This window comes from Hemitrygon akajei, chromosome 5 (genome assembly GCF_048418815.1).
Source record: "Hemitrygon akajei chromosome 5, sHemAka1.3, whole genome shotgun sequence".
In the NCBI taxonomy this organism is placed as follows: domain Eukaryota; kingdom Metazoa; phylum Chordata; class Chondrichthyes; order Myliobatiformes; family Dasyatidae; genus Hemitrygon; species Hemitrygon akajei.
The window spans coordinates 17823647-17843745 of NC_133128.1; the positions used below are offsets into that span (position 1 = coordinate 17823647).

Genomic DNA, 20099 nt, shown 5'->3' on the forward strand with positions numbered 1-20099 from the left:
CCCTTTTCCCTCTCTTATCTTATTTCCTTACCTACCCATCACCTCCCTCTGGTGCTCTTCCCCCTTTTCTTTCTTCCATGGGCTCTGTCTTTTCCTATCTGATTCCCCCTTCTCCAGCCCTGTATCTTTTTCACCAGTCAACTTCTTAGCTCTTTACTTCACCCCTTACCTCCCCTGCCCTGGTTTTACCTATCTCTTTGTGTTTCTTCCTTCCCTCCCTCCCTCTTACCTTCTTACTCTCACTCCTCATCTTTTTTTTGTCCAGCTGTGATGAACGGTCTCAGCCTGAAACTTCAACTGTACACTTTTCCATAGATGCTGCCTGGCCTGCTGAGCATTTTGTGTGTGTGGCATGCATTAATGACTTCAGTTCGAGATTATAGGATTCCATTTTCAAATTTAAGGACCACAAAACTTGAACGGATTGTGAATTGTGATGAAGAGGATTTGGACAAAGCTAGTGGAATGAGTGGCTATATTCCAGGAGAAATTCAGTAGAAAAAAAAAATCAAGTGTTCCATATGGTAATAATTAGAATGGGCAATACAAATACTTCTAAATGGGAACAGGATCAGATATCTGGGAACATGTATAGTAATCAAGAGACTTGGAAAGTTTTTTTGAAAGGTTTCATGAATTACTTAGAATACAAGAGCTTGTATAACCTTGAATCTTGGAAGCACAATGGCACATCTAGTAGAACTGCTGCCTCAAATGCCCAAGATCCTAACTTTGACTGGTGTTAGTGTGAACCTACAAGAGAACATGCTATGTTAGATCTGGTCCTGTGGAATGAGACAGATAAAATTCATGATCATGTAGTTAAGGATCCTCTTGGAAAGAGTGATCACAGTATGATTTAGTTTCTCATACAAGTAGAGTGTGGAATAGTGTATTATGCCTAAACAATGGAGACTACAATGGGATGAGGGAGGATTTGGCTATTGTAGTCTGGGAACACAGGCTATATTGTGGGACAGTTGAGGAACATTGAAAGACTTTCAAAGGAATTTTTCAAGGTGCTCAACAAAAGTATATTCCAGTTAAAAGCAAGGACAGTAAGGGTGGGGAGAGCCAGCCTTGGATAACTAAGGAAATAAAAGAAGGCATCAAATTAAGAGCTCGTGCATACAAAGTTTCTAAGACTAATGGGAAACTGGAAGATTGAGAAAGCTTTAAAAAGCAACAAAGAACCACTAAACGAGCAATAAAGAAAGGGAAGATAGATTATGGGAATAAACTAGCACAAAATATAAAAATGGATAGTAAAAGTTTTCATTATTATATAAAGTGGAAAAGGGTGGCTAAAGTGAATGTAGGTCCCTTGGAGGACGAAAAGAGAGGATTGATATTGGGTAATGAGGAAATGGCAAGGGCTTTGAATGACCATTTTGTGTTGATCTTCGGTGGAGGACATGTCTTACATGCCAAAGAGAGATGTTATGGATGCGATGGGAGGTGAGGACCAAGATACAATAGCTATCACTAAAGAGGTAGTGCTGAGCATACTTGGGCCTGAAGACAGATAAGTCCTCTGGTCTTGATGGAATACATCCTAGGGTACTGAAAGAAGTGGCAGAATTTATAGTAGAGGCTTTGGTGATAATTTGCCAGAATTCTCTGGATTCTGTACAAGTCCAGGCTGATTGGAAGAGGCGAATGTCACACCATTGTTCAATTTAGGATGTAGGCAAAAGTCAGGTAACTATAGGCCAGTTAGTTTAACATCTGTAGTTGGGAAAATGCTTGAAGCTATCATTAAAGAAGAAATTGTGAGGCATTTGGAAAGAAATGGATCCATCAGGCAGATGCAACATGGATTCAGCAAAGGCAGGTCCTTTTTGACACAAATTTACTGGAGTTCTTTGAGGATATAATGAATGCAGTGGATAGAGGGGAACAGATGGACGTTATTTACTTGGATTTCCAGAATGCGTTTGATCAGATGCCACATAAAAGACTTATCCATAAGATAAGGATGCATAGAGTTGGGGGTGATGTATTGACATGGATAGAGGATTGGTTAACTATTAGAAAGCAGAAAGTTGGGAGACATTGGTTTTACTCTGGTTGGTAATCAGTGGCGGGCTGTGTGCCACAGGTCGGTGCTGGTCTCGCAACTACTCACAATATACATTAACGACCTGGAAGAGGGGACCGAATGTGGTGTATCTAAGTTTGCTGATGATACTAAATTGAGTGGAAAAGCAAATTGTGCAGAAGATATGGAGATTCTGCAGAGAGATATAGATAGGTTAAGTGAATGGGCAAGCTCTGGCAGATGGAGTACACTGTTTGTACAATGTTGTTAAATGTGAGGTCATCCATTTTGGAAGAAAAAATGGAAGAGCAAATTATTATTTAAATGGTAAAAAAAAATTGCAGCATGCTGCTGTGTGGAGGGACTTGGGAGTACGTGTGCATGAATCACAAAAGGTTGGTTTGGAGGTGCAGCAGGCTATCAAGAAGGCAAAAGGGATGTTGCCCTTCATTGCCAGAGAGATTGAATTTAAGAGCAGGGAGGTGATGCTGCAACTGTACAGGGTACTGGTGAGGTCGCACCAGGAGTACTGTGTGCTGTTCTGGTTTCCTTACTTGAGGAAGGATATATTGACATTGGAGGCGGTGCAAAGGTGGTTCATCAGATTGATTCCGAGATGAGGGGGTTAGACTGTGAGGAGACATTGAGTTGCCTGGGACTGTACTCACTGGAATTCAAAAGAATGAGAGGGGATCTTATAGAAACATATAAAATTATGAAAGGGATAGATAAGATGGAGGCAGGAAAGTTGTTTCCACTGATAGGTGAGACTAGAACTAGAGAACATAGCCTTAAGATTTGGGGAGTAGGTATAGGACAGAGATGAGAAGGAACTGCTTTTCCCAGAGAGTGGTGAATCTGTGGAATTCTCTGTTGAATGAAGCAGTGGAAACCACCTCAGTAAATATATTTAAGACAAGGTTGGATAGATTTTTGCATAGTAGGGGAATTAAGGGTTATGAGGAAAAGGCAGGTAGGTGGAGATGAGTCCATGGCCAGATCAGCCATAATCTTATTGAATGGCAGAGCAGGCTTGATGGGCCAGATGGCCTACTCCTGCTCCTATTTCTTAGATTCTTATGTTCTTATGAACTTGCATGTTCCCCCACAGCATATTTCCTCCTGGTGCATCAGTTTCCTCCCATATTCCAAAGACATTAAGGTTGGTAGCTTAATTGGCCACCATAAATTGCTCCTCTAATTTAGGTGTGTGGTAGAATCTGGGGAGAGTTGAACAGAATGCAAGAAGAATACAATAGGAATAATGTAGGGTTGTAGCGGTGTGCTACACGCAGCGCTGAAATAACGACACGGAGACGGTAAACTGCAGTTAAAAAAGATTTTATTCGAACTTCGCGGCCTCGCTTTAAAGCCTCCTTGATCCCGCCCTCCCCGGGCGCGGATGCTGTAGGGGGCACGTATTCACAGTCCCGCGCGGGCTTTTCCCTTTGTTGGTGAAGCAGACTTGGCGCCCTTTTGGGACTGGCCTTTATGCCGGCGCACTGGCTATTTGTGAGCCGGTTCGAGTGCGCTAGGAAATGGGTCGCCACAGGGTAGTGTTAATTGTTGTTGTGCTGGTGTGGACTCAGTGGGTAAGAGGACTGTTTCTCTATGACTCTAAAACATTGGTTTGGCAATTCAAGACGCCATGCTGGAAAGAAGGGGGAGCCTTAGAAAGAGAGAGTGCAAAAGAAGTAATTTCTGAATTATGCTACTTTAGTGGTATATTCTAGAGAAACTGGGATTGTTCTCTGTGGCACAAAAGAATTTGAGGGGTCATCTAGTGTCTTAACATCATCAATGTTTGAAGCAGATTTGGTGGGAGAAAATCTTGCCATTGGTAGAAGAGCACAATTCAAGGAAGGGAGTTGATTTAAAAAAACCAAAAATGGCATGTGTTTGGAAACTTGAATGAATGGCTAGGAATTTAGTGGAGACACATACCACTACAGCATTCAAAAAGGGACTTGAAAGCAGAGAAACTGCAGGGCTATGTGGAGTTGACATGAAGGTAGAGGGGTGTGTGTGTGTGTGTGTGTGTGTGTGTGTGTGTGTGTGTGTGTGTGTGTGTGTGTGTGTGTGTGTGTGTGTGTGTGTGTGTGTGTGTGTGTGTGTGTGTGTGTGTGTGTGTGTGTGTGTGTGTGTGTGTGTGTGTGTGTGTGTGTGTGTGTGTGTGTGTGTGTGTGTGTACGTTCATTTTCTTCAAACTTTTTTATTTGCACTATGCGTAGACATCCAGGCCCCAAGCAAGCCCAGTTGTAATAAATTGTAAGACTGCTGGAAATGTAAAATCAAAAACAACACGTGCCGGTAAACTCTCATCAGCATAAGCAGTTGTGCAGTGGTTTTTCTCTTTCTGTGCTTGCTTCTTGACCTCCTGAGACTTTACTGGTGTGTGCTGTTTTATTTTTATTTTGCTATAGCTCCAGAATTAAGACAACAGGGAGCAGCAGCCTCGTGATGTGATTAGTGCAATCACCTTGAACTATATACTCTGGCTTCGCTGAGAGGTATATCAGTGAAGCATAAACAAGGTATTCACTCAAGATGACACAATGACAAAGTGTTATTATTGATGTATGATTGACAAAACATTTTCTTTTATTTCCTAGGAACCTCCTTCTAGTGTATATGATCATTATATCAAAATACAGGTTAAAGTTTGTGCATTCAGCCCTGTGAACACAAAGGTAAGTCTAATTCAGTGTTCCACAAGATGATTACAAGATAAGAGGTGGCTGGATTAACTGAGTTTCTTCTGGGTTTATCATTTAGGGTTTTAAATTTCTATTCAGATATTTTTATAGTATGATAGTTTCCACATTTGTATTTATCCTTGTAAATAAAGCTTTTCTTATCACACAATTGCTTGAACTAGTTAGAAGAGCACAAATCAACTTCTGCACCTTTTTTTAGTGCCTTTTGTCATATGTGAGCACAACGCTCAGCATCTTTGCAATTTCTCACTACCATGCTTCGGGCAAGTAATTGGGTCCCAGCTACATCATCCCTGGAAGGTGTTACTCATTTGGTAGGAAGAGCTAAGTAGATTTGATCCCCAGGCAAGTGAGCTGCAGTACATGGAGCTAGTGTTCCATGCTAGTTCATTTTCCATTTCCTTCCCTCTGAAAGCCCCACGACAAAAATACCCATTGTATTGGCACATGTTTATTTTTACACAAACTGCAAAAAAATCAAGGTGATAAGAGAAGTCATAGGGAGGTAAGAACATTAATACAGAAGTATGATAAACATAAAAGATTCTGTAGATACTGGAAATCCAGAGCAACACACACAAAATGTTGCAGGGACTCAGCAAGTCAGACAGCATCTATGGAGAGAAATAAACAGTTGACATTTCAGACAGAAAACCTTCATCAGGACTGGAAAGGAAGGGGAAGAAGAAAATATTAGCAAGTTTCTCCAGCACTTTGCTCAATATTTCCAACATCTGCAGAATCTTTTGTGTTGTCAGCAAAATCTATAGTCTGTTTTCTCCACATGCAGGATAGTTTTCCCGAGAGAATGAGTATGACATTACTAAGTATCCAGTTAGATAGGACTTGTGAATTGCATGAAATTAATAAGCCAATTAGAGAAAAATAAGTTAAAGCATCATAGAAAATACAGTTTATCATTTTATTTTGTAGCTAAACCTATGTTTGTGATTTCAAGAATGATTTGGATGCCCTGTATTACTGACTCCAGAATTGGTTATGAATGTGGAGATAAAGTTTTAGATGTTATTACTTTTATATTTGTCATAATCTTGAATCCATCTCATGAAAGGTCTGTAGTTTCAAATATCATATGTAACCTTATTTAATATCACTGCACTGAAATGAGTCCTCTTTGTTAAGTAATATTAAATAGAGATTTAGGGACATGATGGCAATTCAGAAGGTGCAGGATAGATACATCCTAAAGATGAACAAATGTTCTAAGGGGAGGATGAAGTGGGTGACAAGGGAAGTCAAAAGCAGCATAAAAACAGAAGTGAGGGCACATAGTATAGTAAAAAGTAGTGGGAAGTTACAGGATTGGAAAGCTTTTAAAATCCAACAGAAGGCAACTTTAAAAAAATCATGAGAGAAAAGATGAAATATAAATGTAAGATAGCCAAAAATCTCAGAGGATACCAGAAGTTTCTTTAGATATATGGAGTAAAAGAGAGGTGAGAGTGGATATGGGACCACTTCAAAATGACACTGGAGAGGTAGTAATGGGGGAGAAAGAAATGGTGGACAAACTTAATAAGTACTGTGCATCAGTCTTCACTGTAGAAGACACTAGAAGTATGCCAAAAGTTCAAGAGTGTCAAGAGGCAGAACGAGTGCAGTTGCTTACTAAGGAGAAGGTGCTTGGGAAGCTGAAAGTAGATAAGTCAGCTGCAGCAGATAGACTACACCACAGGGTTCTGAAAGGGGTAGCTGAAGAGATTGTGGAGGCATTAGTACTGATTTTTCAAGAATCAATGGATTCTGGAATGGTTCCAGAGGATTGGAAGAATGGAGGGAGGCAGGAAACAAGAAATTAAAGTTCAGTTAGCCTGACTTCAGTGGTTGGGAAGATGTTTGAATTTACTATTAGGGATGAGGTTTCAGGATACTTGGAGGTACATGATAAAGTATCTTGCATGACAAATCAGTTGGAATTCTTTGAGGAAATAACAGACAGGACAGACAAAGTAGAATCAGTGGATGTTGTTAGCTGTATTTTCAGAAAGCCTATGACAAGGTGGCGCATATAAGGCTGCTAAACAAGATCGGTGGCCATGATATGACAGGAAAGATATTAGCATGGATAGAATATTGGTTTCTTGACAGGAGGCAGAGTGGTAATAAAGGAGGCCTATTCTAGTTGGCTGTTGGTGACTGGTAGTTTTCTGCAGGAGCTGGTATTGGACCATTTCTTCATGTTATATGCTAACAATTTGGATGACAGAATTGATGGCTTTATGGTCATGTTTGCAGACTATACAAAGAGGTTGAATGGCAAGTTATGTTGAGGAAGCAGGGAGTCTGCAGAAGGACTTGGATAGATTGGGAGAGTGGACAAAGAAGTGGCAGATGGAATATGGTGTAGTGTATGGTCATTCACTTTGGTAGAAAGAATAAAGGTAAAGACTATTCTCTAAATGGGGAGAAAATTTCAGAAATCAGAGGTGCAAAGGGATTTGGGAGTCCTCATGTAGGATTTGGGCAGGATGGTAAGGAAGGCAAATGCAATGTTAGCCTTTATTTCAAGAGGACTAGAATATAAGAGCAAGTATGTAATGCTTTAAAAAGCATTTATTAGACAGCCCTTGGAATATTGTGAGTAATTTTGGGCCCCTTATCAAAGAAAAGATCTGCGGGTATTGGAGAGGGTCCAGAGGACATTCACAATAATGATTCTGGGAATGAAAAAGTTAATGTACTTGGGGCATTTGATGACTTTGGTTCTGTACTCATTGGAGTTTAGAAGAATGAGGGAGGAGGAATCTCATTGAGATCTATAAAATATTGAAGGGCATAGATAGAGTGTGGAGAGGATGTTGCCTATAATGGGTGGGACTGAGACCAGAAGGATGTCCACTTAGAACAGAGATGAGAATAAACTTCTTTAGCTAGAGCATGGTAAATCTGTGGAATCATTGCCATGGATGGCTGTAGAGACCAAGTTATTGAATATATTTAAAGCAGATAATTACATTTTTGAGACCTGCTGACTCTAAACCATGCTTTTTTGTATGGTTTTAATATCATTTCCATAGTGACATGCCAGAAGTTCAACTTCAAAGTAAATTTATTATCGAAGTATATATGTCACCATGTACAACCCTGAGATTCATTTTTTGTGGGCATATTCAATAAATCCATTATAGATTAATAGCCATATAAGAATCAATGAAAGACCACACCAACTGGTCATTCAATCAGTGTGCAAAAGACAACAAACTGTGCAAATACAAAATGAAATAAATAATAATAAATATCAGGAACATGAGATGATGTCTCCTTGAAAGTGAGCCCATAGGTTGTGGAAACATTTCAGTGATGGGGCAAATGAAACTAAGTGAAGTTAACCACTTTTGTTCATGGTTGAGGGGTAATAACTGTTCCTGAACATGGTGGTGTGAGTCCTGAGGCTACTGTGCCTTCTCCCTGATGGCAGCAGCGAGAAGAGAACACGACCTGGGTGGTGATGGATGCTGCTTTTCAGTTCTCCATGTCATTGTGCTCAATGGTGAGGAGGGCTTTACCCATGATGGACTGGGCCACATCCACTACACTTTGTAACAAATTTAGTCCTGTAACAATATCTTCCCCAATGTTTTAAGCAAATGCATACTTGCTTTTTTAAAAATGTATTTGTACTCTAGTCTTCCATTTGTAAAACACCACATTCTGTTTCTGCTTTTGCATTTGTACTCCTGACAATCTTCTTACTCATCTTTTCCTTTTAAATTCCAATTTTTTCTTTACCAGCAGACTTCTGAATTGTCTTCTTTTTGTTCAAATCCAAATTATCTATACTGAAGAAAAACGTGGTCCTAGTACTAATTTCTGGGACAATCCAACTTAAACCTATTTTAATCACAGAAAAGTTAAACGGAGTCCAAGTTCTTTCAAACTTGTCTAGCAATTGTACTGGAATCTTGATTTCTTTTTACCTAAACTCGTTAAATTACATAGTGCGAGGTAACCTTGCACTCCAATGTGTCTGCCTGCTTTTTGAAATGGCTGTTCAATTATAAACACTCCTTGTCTTTCTGCATAGTGATGCACATTATGAATTTAAAGTATTTATCCTGTACTCTTAGTTAACAAAATATAAATATCTCTATGTAAAGCATTCAGAATATTATTTGGAAAGTGAGAAACATCAACTGATCACTTTTTGTTATTAAAACATTAATTTTATATCTAGCTGCTGGCTGAGTTAAAAATGCAGAAAAATTTCTTACCAATTGGAAGAGAAGTTGCTGGCATAGTTATTGAGGGTAAGTTTGTAATCCTTTTTTTTTATCCTTTCCCTGATGGTCAAGGGTTTATCCAGAAAATGGTAGTGCTTGGCATGTATTTTTAAAAATCACTTTGCTCTTGCAGTACTGTGCAAAAGTCTCAGGCACATATATATAGCTTGGGTGCCCAAGACTTTTCTTTCTTTTTCCAATATTCTTATTAAGTTTCATATACACAAATACGAATTCATAAGGATACTTATTATAAATCAAAATAAAATAGCACAAAATGCACTGTATATAAATCACACTGATACAATCATGGTATCCCATAATGATGATCAATCAAATAAAATAAATTGAATGATGAAATACAATAGTATGGTTAACTATATTATTTAAAAAATCTAAAGCCCCTACCAAGACAAAGCTGGTTGGTAAAAAAAAAAACAAGAGGGAAAAAAAGAGTACTTTACCATATAGTGTTTTATAATATTAGCCCTGATCTATATTTTAATAACAATTCAAAGATTTTTAAAATAGTTCAGAAAGGGTCCCCATAATGTTTGAAAATCTTGGTTAGAATCAGAAAACGAACAATGAATCTTCTCTAGATTTAAACATGACATAACATCACATAACCATTGAGCATATATGGGGGGGGGGGGAGGGGACAGAAAAAGTTTGGAATACATCTTTCCAATATTTTTCAAGGCTCGAACATGACCAAAACATATGAATTAATGAAGCTTCTCCATTATTACATCTGTCGCAATAAGGAGATATATCAACGAGAGAGCTTGTCTTTAGACATATGAGCCCTATGTACTACTTTAAATTGTAGAAGGGAATGATGAGCACATAATGATGAAGAATTAACCATTTTGAAAATAACCCTCCAGGTCTCGTCAGATAATGAAGTCTGTAAATCCTTTTCCCAATCTTTTTTAATTTTATCTAAAGAAGCCATTCTCCATCCAGACAATAGACCATAAATATAAGATATTGAGCCATTTTCAAAAGGTTTCAAATTAAAAATTACATCTATTATGTTCTTATCTGGGCTAGTAGGAAATATATGTAGTTTAGATCTTAAAAAATCTCTAATCTGTAGATATAGAAAAAAGTGGGTATTTGATAGGTTATATTTCATTGAAAGCTGCTCAAAAGAAGAAAGATTCCCTCCAACAAAAAGATCCTGAAATCATTTAATGCCTAATCTATCCCATTCTCTTATAAACAGATCGATTGTAGATGGTTGACTTTTGCACAGTGCTGTAGTGATTGTATGTATTGCACTGTACTGTTGCTGAAACAAAAACAAATTTCATGACATATGTGAGTGATGATAAAACTGATTCTGATATAGGTCTCTATTATGAACTCAGATTGGGAAGGGGGCAGAGAGAAGGGAATTGTGGTTGGAAAAAGGGGAAGGAAGAGGAAAGGGAGCAGGAAGCACCAGAGAAACATCCTGTAATGATCACTAAGCTAATTGTTTGGAATCAAATGGCCTTGCTTAGTTTCTCAGCACCCATGCTAACCGCACCCCTAGACGTCCTTCTCTGCCATTTGTCTCACACCCTTTCTGTGATGCTTCACCCTCACCATTCCCAACATCCTTTGCTCCCACCAGATTTACAAACTCGTTCTCCACTCCACATTGACAAATACAGAAATACAGTACTATGCAAAAGTCTTAGGCACCCTAGCTTTTATATCTATCCCTAAGACATTGATCACAATTTTCTGTGCAAAAACTGGATATTGTAACAAGAAACAGAGTTCAAAATACAATAGAGTTTCCCATAGTGGGGGAGTCTAGTATCAGAAGGTTCAGCCTCAGAATGGAAGAACATCCCTTTAGAACAGAGATAAGGAGGAATTTCTTCAGCCAGTGGATGGTGAATCTGTGAAATTCGTTGCTACAGATGGCTGTGGAAGCCAAGTCATTGGATATATTTAATGTGGGGGTTGATAGGTTCTTAATTAGTAAAGATATCAAAGATTACGGGAAGAAGGTAGGAGAATGAGGTTGAAAGGGATAATATCAGAAGTGATGGAATAGCAGAGCAGACTCAATGATCCAAATGAGCTAATTCTGCTCCTATGTCTTATAGTCTAAAATGCATTTGGTTACCTTTGATTGTCAAAATGTGGAGGAACCATCTCAAACTCCCACAGACCCTGATGATCCTTTGTTATCAGACTCTGAGACCAATGTGCGACCAGCTTTCTGGAGGGCGAGTACACACAAGAAACATCCGGCCCAGATGGGGTAACTGGCCAAGTGCTAAAGACCTGTGCTGATCAACTAGTTGAGATCTTTACCATCTTGCTTCAGCAGTCTGAGGTACCCATCTGCTTCAAGCAGGTTTCAATTTTACCGTTGCCAAGAAGGACATGGTGACCTGCCTCACTGACTATCATCCAGTAGGACTTGCATCCAGCATGAAGAAGTGCTTTAAAAGGTTGCTGATTAAACATATCAACTCCTGCCTGAGGAGCAACTTAGATCTGTTCCAATTTGCCTAACGGAGTAACAGATCCACAGCAGATGCTATCTCATTGGCTCTTCACTCAATCCTGGAACATCTAGACAGCAAAAATGCTCTTTATCAACAACAGCTCAGCATTCAATATCATCATCCCCTCAAAACTAATCAATAAGCTCCGAGGCATTGGCCTCAATATCTCATGTGCATTTGGATCCTCAATTTCCTCACTTGCAGAACCTGGTCAGTTTAGATTGTCAATAACATCTCCACAATCTCCATCAGCACAGATGCACCTCAAGGCTGCGTGCTTAGCTTCCTGAGCTGCTTGATTTACAGTTATGATTGTGTGGCTAAACACAGCTCCAATGCCATATTCAAGTTTGCTGATGGTACCACAGTCATAGGCTGAATCAAAGGTGGTGATGAATCCGCATATAGGAGGGAGATGGAAAATCTAGCTGAGAAGTCCCAAAACAACAACCTCTTACTCAATGTTAGCAAGACCAAGGAGTTGATTATTGACTTCAGAAAACCTATGGTCTATGAGCCAGTCCTTATCAGAGGTGGAGTGGATCAGCAACTTTAAATTCCTCTGTGTTATTATTTCCTTAAGAGTTTGTGAAGATTTGGAATGACATCTAATACTTTGACAAATTTCTATAGATGTGTAGAAGTGGAGAGTATATTGACTGGCTGGATCACCATAGTGGATATGGCCCAGTCCATCAAGTGTAAAGCCCTCCCCACCATTGAGCACATCTGCTTGGAGTGATGTCGCAGGAAAGCAGCATCCATCATTGGTGACCTCCACTACCTATAGACTTGTTTTCCAGGACACTTCATCTCGTGTTCTCGATATTTATTGCCTATTTATTTAATTATTATTATTATTTCTTTCTTTTGGTCTTTGCATGGTTTGTTGACTTTTACACTATAGTGCGGTCTATAATTGATTCAGTTATGGTTATTATTCTATGGATTTATTGAGTATGCCTGCAAGAAAATAAATCCCAAGGATATTTATGGTACATATACGTACTTTGATAATAAATTTACTTTGAACTTTCAAGGCTTCATTAAGAGAGTAACGTGCAGCTCCTGGACCTTATCTAAAGTCATTAAGACTGGTGATAGGGGAATATTGTCTTACCATTACTGGACTAGGAGAAAAAAATGCTGCCAGTTAAATGCAGAACATGAATACACACCAATGACTTTGCCTATTAATGATATTTTATGAATTGCAATTAGTTCAGACAGTTCAAAATTGCATTACCTATTTTCAAATGAGATGTTAACTGTTTCAGTTGCACCTCTTCTTCATTTAATTTCACAACTTCCAATGTTGAAAACTTGATGAACCTGGCCAGGGTTTAATCTTGGTAAGTTCTTCTGAGTCCCTTCTTCAGTGGTTGGTCACTGGAGTCCCTGGTTATCTCATAAGAGACTGTTTCATCCAGTTTTTTTGCATACCTTCCAAATATTACTTAGTTCTTCATTGCCATATCCACTGCTGCCATTCCAATCGTTATCCATAAGATTATACGTTTCTTTGTCCTTTGTGACTCTTTGTGCTCGGTGTGTACTTGGTTATATACTGGAAGCAGGAGTTGAAAAGTCATGTCTAATTGGCCAGTCTACATTTTTGTAAGGCCTGAAAGTGAGGAAAAGCAAGAGTCAGGATGTGGGAGGTTGTTGAAGTAGATGATCAATAAGCCACAGGGGAAGGCAGTCTTGAACATCTTCAAATCCTTGCTGGCATCACTCCACAATCACCTCAACCATCAGTTTTGAAATTATCAATATCTGTGCTTTTGCAATTTGTCAGACAGTCCCTTTCACAAAACTTCAGTTGCCAAACAGTTCCATTTGCTTTTTCTGTTCTCTGGTGGTCCCCAGTGGGATAGCTCACAGTAGGATGCCAAGTGGTCACAGCTGTGCTCTCAGGTTGGTACTGACTAGGTTTCAATCGTGTGATATTCCTTCTCTGTGCTGATTTGTCCTTAGTTCCCAGCCTCCTTGTAGCCAGAGGAGTGTCGTCCCAGAGCCTGATGGGATACTTAACATTACTCTGGCTGCTTCAAAAATTAATAATGATTCCTTGCTGTACAATATTATTCCATGTTGAAAGTAAATGTATGTTCATCATAAAGTCTTGGAGCCTACCTTCCCCTGTGGCTTTGTGATCAGCTACTTCAACCCCCTTCCTTCCTTCTCTCTCTGCCCTGCCTCGCCTTGCTTTTCCACACCCACTTTGTCATCAACTCACTCTCTGGCCTTATAAAAATGTAGAATGGCCAATGACAACTTCCAGTTGAAGATGGCACTGGTGAATATGGTGGAATTCTTCATTAAGATGGAGAGTGACATAGTTAATTCAGAAACAAAGGTTCTGAACTTAAAGAAGGGTAACTTTGAAGGTATGAGACATGAATTAGCTAAGACAGACTGGCAAATGATACTTAAAGGGTTGACGGTGGATATGCAATGGCAAGCATTTAATGATTGCATAGATGAACTACAACAATTGTTCATCCCAGTTTGGCAAATGAATAAACCAAGGAAGGTAGTGCACCCGTGGCTGACAAGGGAAATTAGAGATAGTATCAAGTCCAAAGAAGAAACATACAAATTAGCCAGAAAAAGCGGCACACCTGAGGACTGGGAGAAATTCAGAGTCCTGCAGAGGAGGACAAAGGGCTTAATTAGGAAAGGGAAAAAAGATTATGAGAGAAAGCTAGCAGGGGACATAAAAATTGACTGTAAAAGCTTTTATAGATATGTGAAAAGAAAAAGATTGGTTAAGACAAATGTAGGTCCTTACAGTCAGAAACAGGTGACTTGATCATGGGGAACAAGGACATGGCAGACCAATTGAATAACTACTTTGGTTCTGTCTTCACTAAGGAGGACATAAGTAATCTTCCGGAAATAATAGGGGGCCAAGGGTCTAGTGAGATGGAAGAACTGAGGGAAATACATGTTAGTAGGGAAGTGGTGTTAGGTAAATTGAAGGGATTAAACACAGATAAATCCCCAGGGCCAGATGGTCTGCATCCCAGAGTGCTTAAGGAAGTAGCCCAAGAAATAGTGGATGCATTAGTGATAATTTTTCAAAACTCCTTAGATTCTGGATTAGTTCCTGAGGATTGGAGGGTGGCTAATGTAACCCCACTTTTTAAAAAAGGAGGGAGAGAAAAACCGGGGAATTATAGACCAGTGAGCCTGACATCGGTGGTGGGGAAAATGCTAGAGTCGGTTATCAAAGATGTGATAACAGCACATTTGGAAAGCGGTGAAATCATCGGACAAAGTCAGCATGGATTTGTGAAAGGAAAATCATGTCTGACGAATCTTATAGAATTTTTTGAAGATGTAGCTAGTAGAGTGGATAAGGGAGAACCAGTGGATGTAGTATATTTGGATTTTCAAAAGGCTTTTGACAAGGTCCCACACAGGAGATTAGTGTGCAAACTTAAAGCACATGGTATTGGGGGTATGGTATTGATGTGGATAGAGAATTGGTTGGCAGACAGGAAGCAAAGAGTGGGAGTAAATGGGACCTTTTCAGAATGGCAGGCAGTGACTAGTGGGGTACCGCAAGGCTCAGTGCTGGGACCCCAGTTGTTTACAATATATATTAATGATTTAGACGAGGGAATTAAATGCAGCATTTCCAAGTTTGCGGATAACACGAAGCTGGGCGGCAGTGTTAGCTGTGAGGAGGATACTAAGAGGATGCAGGGTGACTTGGATAGGTTAGGTGAGTGGGCAAATTCATGGCAGATGCAATTTAAAGTGGATAAATGTGAGGTTATCCACTTTGGTTGCAAGAACAGGAAAACAGATTATTATCTGAATGGTGGCCGATTAGGAAAAGGGGAGATGCAACGAGACCTGGGTGTCATTGTACACCAGTCATTGAAAGTGGGCATGCAGGTACAGCAGGCAGTGAAAAAGGCAAATGGTATGTTGGCATTCATAGCAAAAGGATTCGAGTACAGGAGCAGGGAGGTTCTACTGCAGTTGTACAAGGCCTTAGTGAGACCGCACCTAGAGTATTGTGTGCAGTTTTGGTCCCCTAATCTGAGGAAAGACATTCTTGCCATAGAGGGAGTACAAAGAAGGTTCACCAGATTGATTCCTGGAATGGCAGGACTTTCATATGAAGAAAGACTGGATCGACTAGGCTTATACTCACTGGAATTTAGAAGATTGAGGGGGGATCTTATTGAAACATATAAAATTCTAAAGGGATTGGACAGGCTAGATGCAGGAAGATTGTTTCCGATGTTGGGGAAGTCCAGAACGAGGGGTCACAGTTTAAGGATAAAGGGGAAGCCTTTTAGGACCGAGATGAGGAAAAGCTTCTTCACACAGAGAGTGGTGAATCTGTGGAATTCTCTGCCACAGGAAACAGTTGAGGCCAATTCATTGGCTATATTTAAGAGAAAGTTAGATATGGCCCTTGTGGCTAAAGGGATCGGGGGTATGGAGAGAAAGGAGGTACAGGGTTCTGAGTTGGATGATCAGCCATGATCATACTGAATAGCGGTGCAGGCTCGAAAGGCCGAATGGCCTACTCCTGCACCTATTTTCTATGTTTCTATGAATTTCAGCACCTTCTGGCTGGTGGCTACCAAAACAAGGGGGAAAAAAAACTGAATATTTTGTTAATCACACTTTTTCTGGCAAACTATCATTGCAAGTAATAGTCTGTAACTACTTCCCTTTGGACTTTGAGGCAATTCAATGTGACAGAACCAAGGCTCAATGCGGCAATGGGCTCTTCGCTGAGAGAGAGAGAGAGAGAAAAACCCGAGAGTCGATTGACTTAAGTACAGTGCTGAATCAGAAAGGTCAGGTACAGGCTGAATTGAGTCAACGGAGTCCAGACACCAGAGTGTATCGAGGCGACTGAAGCCGATGTTTGGACGAAGGTTTAAGCACCATGCCAAATTGGAAAGGTCAGGAACAGACCTAATCAAGGCAGTCAAGGCCCTGGAGTGTATCAAGGTGATGGAGCCTGATGTTTGGACATTGATTTAGGCGCTGGGCCAGATTGAAAAGGATTGGGTGTCGGGCCCGAGTCGTGGGATGGGCCAGTTCAGCTCACTGCTCCGCAATATTTACTTGGTTCTGTGTTGAGCTTTACATATTGGACTCCCTTCGTAGACTTCAGTTCAGAACACTGTTTGCTTATGGTTATTGCTGGCATGATTTATTTTTTTTCTCTCTGCATATTGGGTGTTTGATGGTCTTTTTTTTAATGGGTTCTTTTTGATTACTTTGTTTCTTGGCCGCCTGTTAGGAGAGGAATCTCAAGGTTATATAATGTATACATACTTTGATAAGTGTACTGTGAATTTAGACCTTAGTGAAAACAAGAGTTGAAAACTATATAATTAAGTACAATATGGAGCACAAAGACTCACAAAAGGACAAACTATTCAAGGACATCAGAAATAAAAATCGATTATAATTTCTGTCAGATTCTTCCCTTCACCTCATCCATTTCTGATTGCTCTCCTATATTCGGAATAGGCGAGCAATCATTGTCCATTACAAGTCTACAGATTCCCACAAATGCCATAACTTCTTCCCTTCCCACCAACACCTGTAAACATTCCATTCCCACATCTGTTCTGAAGACATGAACTTCAAAGTCATAGAGCACCAAAACATGCCTTTCAGCCCATCGAGTTCATGTCCAACTGTTATTCTGCTGTCCCATTGATCTGCAGCTGGACCATAGCCATTCTTATTCCTTCCAACCATGTACATATCTAAGTTTCTCTTAAATGTTGAAATTGAACCCACATCCATTACTTCTGCTGGCAACTTGTTCCACTCTCTCACCACCCTTCTATATTACATTGGCAAGCTCAGCAAAAGTAACACTTGACTCTCCATTTTTCTGCTTTCACTGCTCTCGTTGGATAGAATTCTCTTTGTCTTCACTTCCTATCCTATTTGCCGCTTTCAGTTTTGTGTCATGTACTTGCTGCTCACAATGTACCTTCTCCATTGATATGAATGGACACAACTGAGTAACTGCTTTTGAGTACCCCACTGTTCACTCTGCAAGTGTAAGCCCTGATCTTCTAGCCACCTGCCACTTTCATTGTAATGTTATTCCCATTTTGACTCGTGCTTTCAGCCTCCTATACTGTCTCAACAAAGCTTAACGTAATTTGAGAAATAGCACATTGAGTTCCAAATAGGCACATTACATGTATTTGAAGTCAGCAATTACAGATAATTGGCGTTCTTGACATTTTCATTCAGATTTCCAGCAGTCTTCCCACATGACCCTGGTAATTTTACATTATTGCTCTACTCTCTTCTTCAAACTACCTTTTTGTTCTCTAAAACCACCTGTTTTTGTCACCTGTTCTCTTTGTTAATGTTTTCTGCCTTCCATTTTATCACAGGCCTTCTTTCTTGCTCTGTATTGCCACCCTTTTTTGCTGCATTTTTAAAACTTTCATCTCTAACTATCCCCCTTTCTGTTGAAAGATCATTTGCTGTCTCCACAATGCACAGCATTTCACTATTTTTACTTCTAAAAGGCTGAAAGTTTACATCCAGTCTCAGCCTAAAACGCTGGCTGTTCATTCATTTCCATGCATGCTGCTTGACCTGCTGAATTCCTTAAGCACTTTGTGTATGTGTTGCATGTCATAGTGATGTTTCTTTTCTTTAATCAATAACATTTTTTACACTTAGAGGTTTTTGTTAATCTGAATTCCTATTTTCAAGTTACAGTGATAAGGTTCTATTTCCCCTCAACTCTCCATGAATGATTATCATGTAAAACTATATAAAGGAGTAGAATTCTAGTCATACAGCATGGAAACAGGCCCTTGAATGCAGCTGGTTCATGCTGACAATGAGCTGGGGCCCACCTTCCTGCATTTGGCCCATAGCCCTCCAGACCTCTCCTATCCATGTACTTATGTAGATGTCTTTTAAATGTCGCTGATGTGCCTGCCTCAACCAGTATTCCTGATAGCTCATTCCATATATGCACCACCCTTAACATGAAGATGTTGTCCTTTTTAAATCATTACCTCAAATAGCCTAACAGAAGGGGATCATCACTTCTCCAGCGATAGGTTGATCCATTATAGAGCCTAATGGCCGAGGGTAAAAATAACCTTGTATGGCACTCTGCAGCAGCGCGGTTGTCTTAGTCTATGACTAAAAGTCCTCCTCTATTCACCCAAGAAGGCATGCAGAGGGTGAGAAACATTTTCCAGAAATGCCAGGATTTTCCGTAAGGTCCTTTGTTCTACTACAGCCTCCAGTGTGTCCAGTTTGACTTCTATAACAGAGCCAGCCTTTCTAATCAGTTTATTGAGCCTGTTGGCATCACCCATGTTGATGCCATTGCCCCAGCACACCACTGCATAGAAGATTGTACTGGCAACAACAGACTGGTAGAATATGTGAAGGAGAGGCCTGCATACTCCAAAGGATCTCAATCTCCTCAGGAGGTAGAGGCGACTCTGGCCCTTGTACACAGCCTCTGTGTTGGTTCTCCACTCAAGTCTGGCATCCAGGTGCACCCCGCAGATACTTATAGGTTCTCACCATCAACAGTAACAGGGAGCAATGCAGACTTAGTTTTCCTAAAGTCCATTGCCATCTCCTTTGTCTTACTGAATTAGGAGCTGCAGATGATTCTTGCAGCATTTGACAAAATCCTTCACCAGGGTCCTGTATTCAATATACAGTACAGTACAAAAGTCTTAGGCACCCTAACTACATATATGTACCAAAGATTTTTGCACATTATTGTAGATACCTCTAATATGTCACCCCTCAATTTCTTCAGGAGTCCTAAATAGGGGTCTTGGTCCAAAATGTCGACTGCATGGTCATTTCCATGTATGCTACTTGACTTGCTGAATTCCTCCAGCATTTGGTGTGTGTTGCTTTGGATTTTCAGCATCTACAGAATTCCTTTTGTTTGTCTTATATAAATACAAAATAATTTCCCAACTCCTTTACTTAATGCCCTGACTGGTTAAGACCATTGTGATCAATACCTTCTTCACCCAGCCTGTCTACTTTGAGACTGCTTACAGGGAAGACTGCACCTATACTCCCAGGTCCCTCTATTCCATAAAACTCCCCAGGGTCCTAACATTCACTGTACAAGTCCTACCTTGGTTCTGTCTCCCAAATTTGGGCTAATTGCCTCTTTCCTCTCCCATACTACAAATATCTGTTTGATTTCCCAACACTCTGCTACATTTTGAAAGTTGGCATAGTTGGAATCTGTATGGTTTCATTGCTAGATAATAGCCGTATGACTTAACTGGATAAATAAACTGAGCTTTTTGTAGTAGGTAGGATGGAAGACAGTTCTTTTCGGCTGTTTTGTTTTCAAATAAGTTCCTGCTGTGCTGTGTTACAAATAATAATAGATGTCATTGAAGGCATCATGCTTTGCAGTGCCAGTGATTAGAAGACCTGGGTTCCATTCCTGCCCCTGTCTGTAAGGAGTTTCTATGTTCTTCCCCTGTCTGTTTGAGTTTCCTTCAGGTGTTCCAGTTTCCTCCCACATTCCAAAGGTGTACAGGTGAGGTGAGTTAGTTGTGGGCAT

At 40.1% G+C, this 20099-nt stretch overlaps 1 protein-coding gene across 4 annotated transcripts in view; it reads left to right on the forward strand.

Annotated features, from left to right (window-relative positions):
• cryzl1 (crystallin, zeta (quinone reductase)-like 1) overlaps window positions 1-20099 on the forward strand; it is a 70128-nt gene that overhangs the window by 17339 nt on the left and 32690 nt on the right. For all 4 annotated transcript variants that reach the window (XR_012098873.1, XM_073044904.1, XM_073044905.1 and 1 more), the window contains exons 3-4: window positions 4654-4731; window positions 8954-9026. Coding sequence is in view for 3 of the 4 variants with exons in the window: in XM_073044904.1 (XP_072901005.1) it covers window positions 4654-4731; window positions 8954-9026 (151 nt within the window). In the remaining variant the exon portion in view is untranslated. The remainder of the gene's footprint in view (window positions 1-4653; window positions 4732-8953; window positions 9027-20099) is intronic.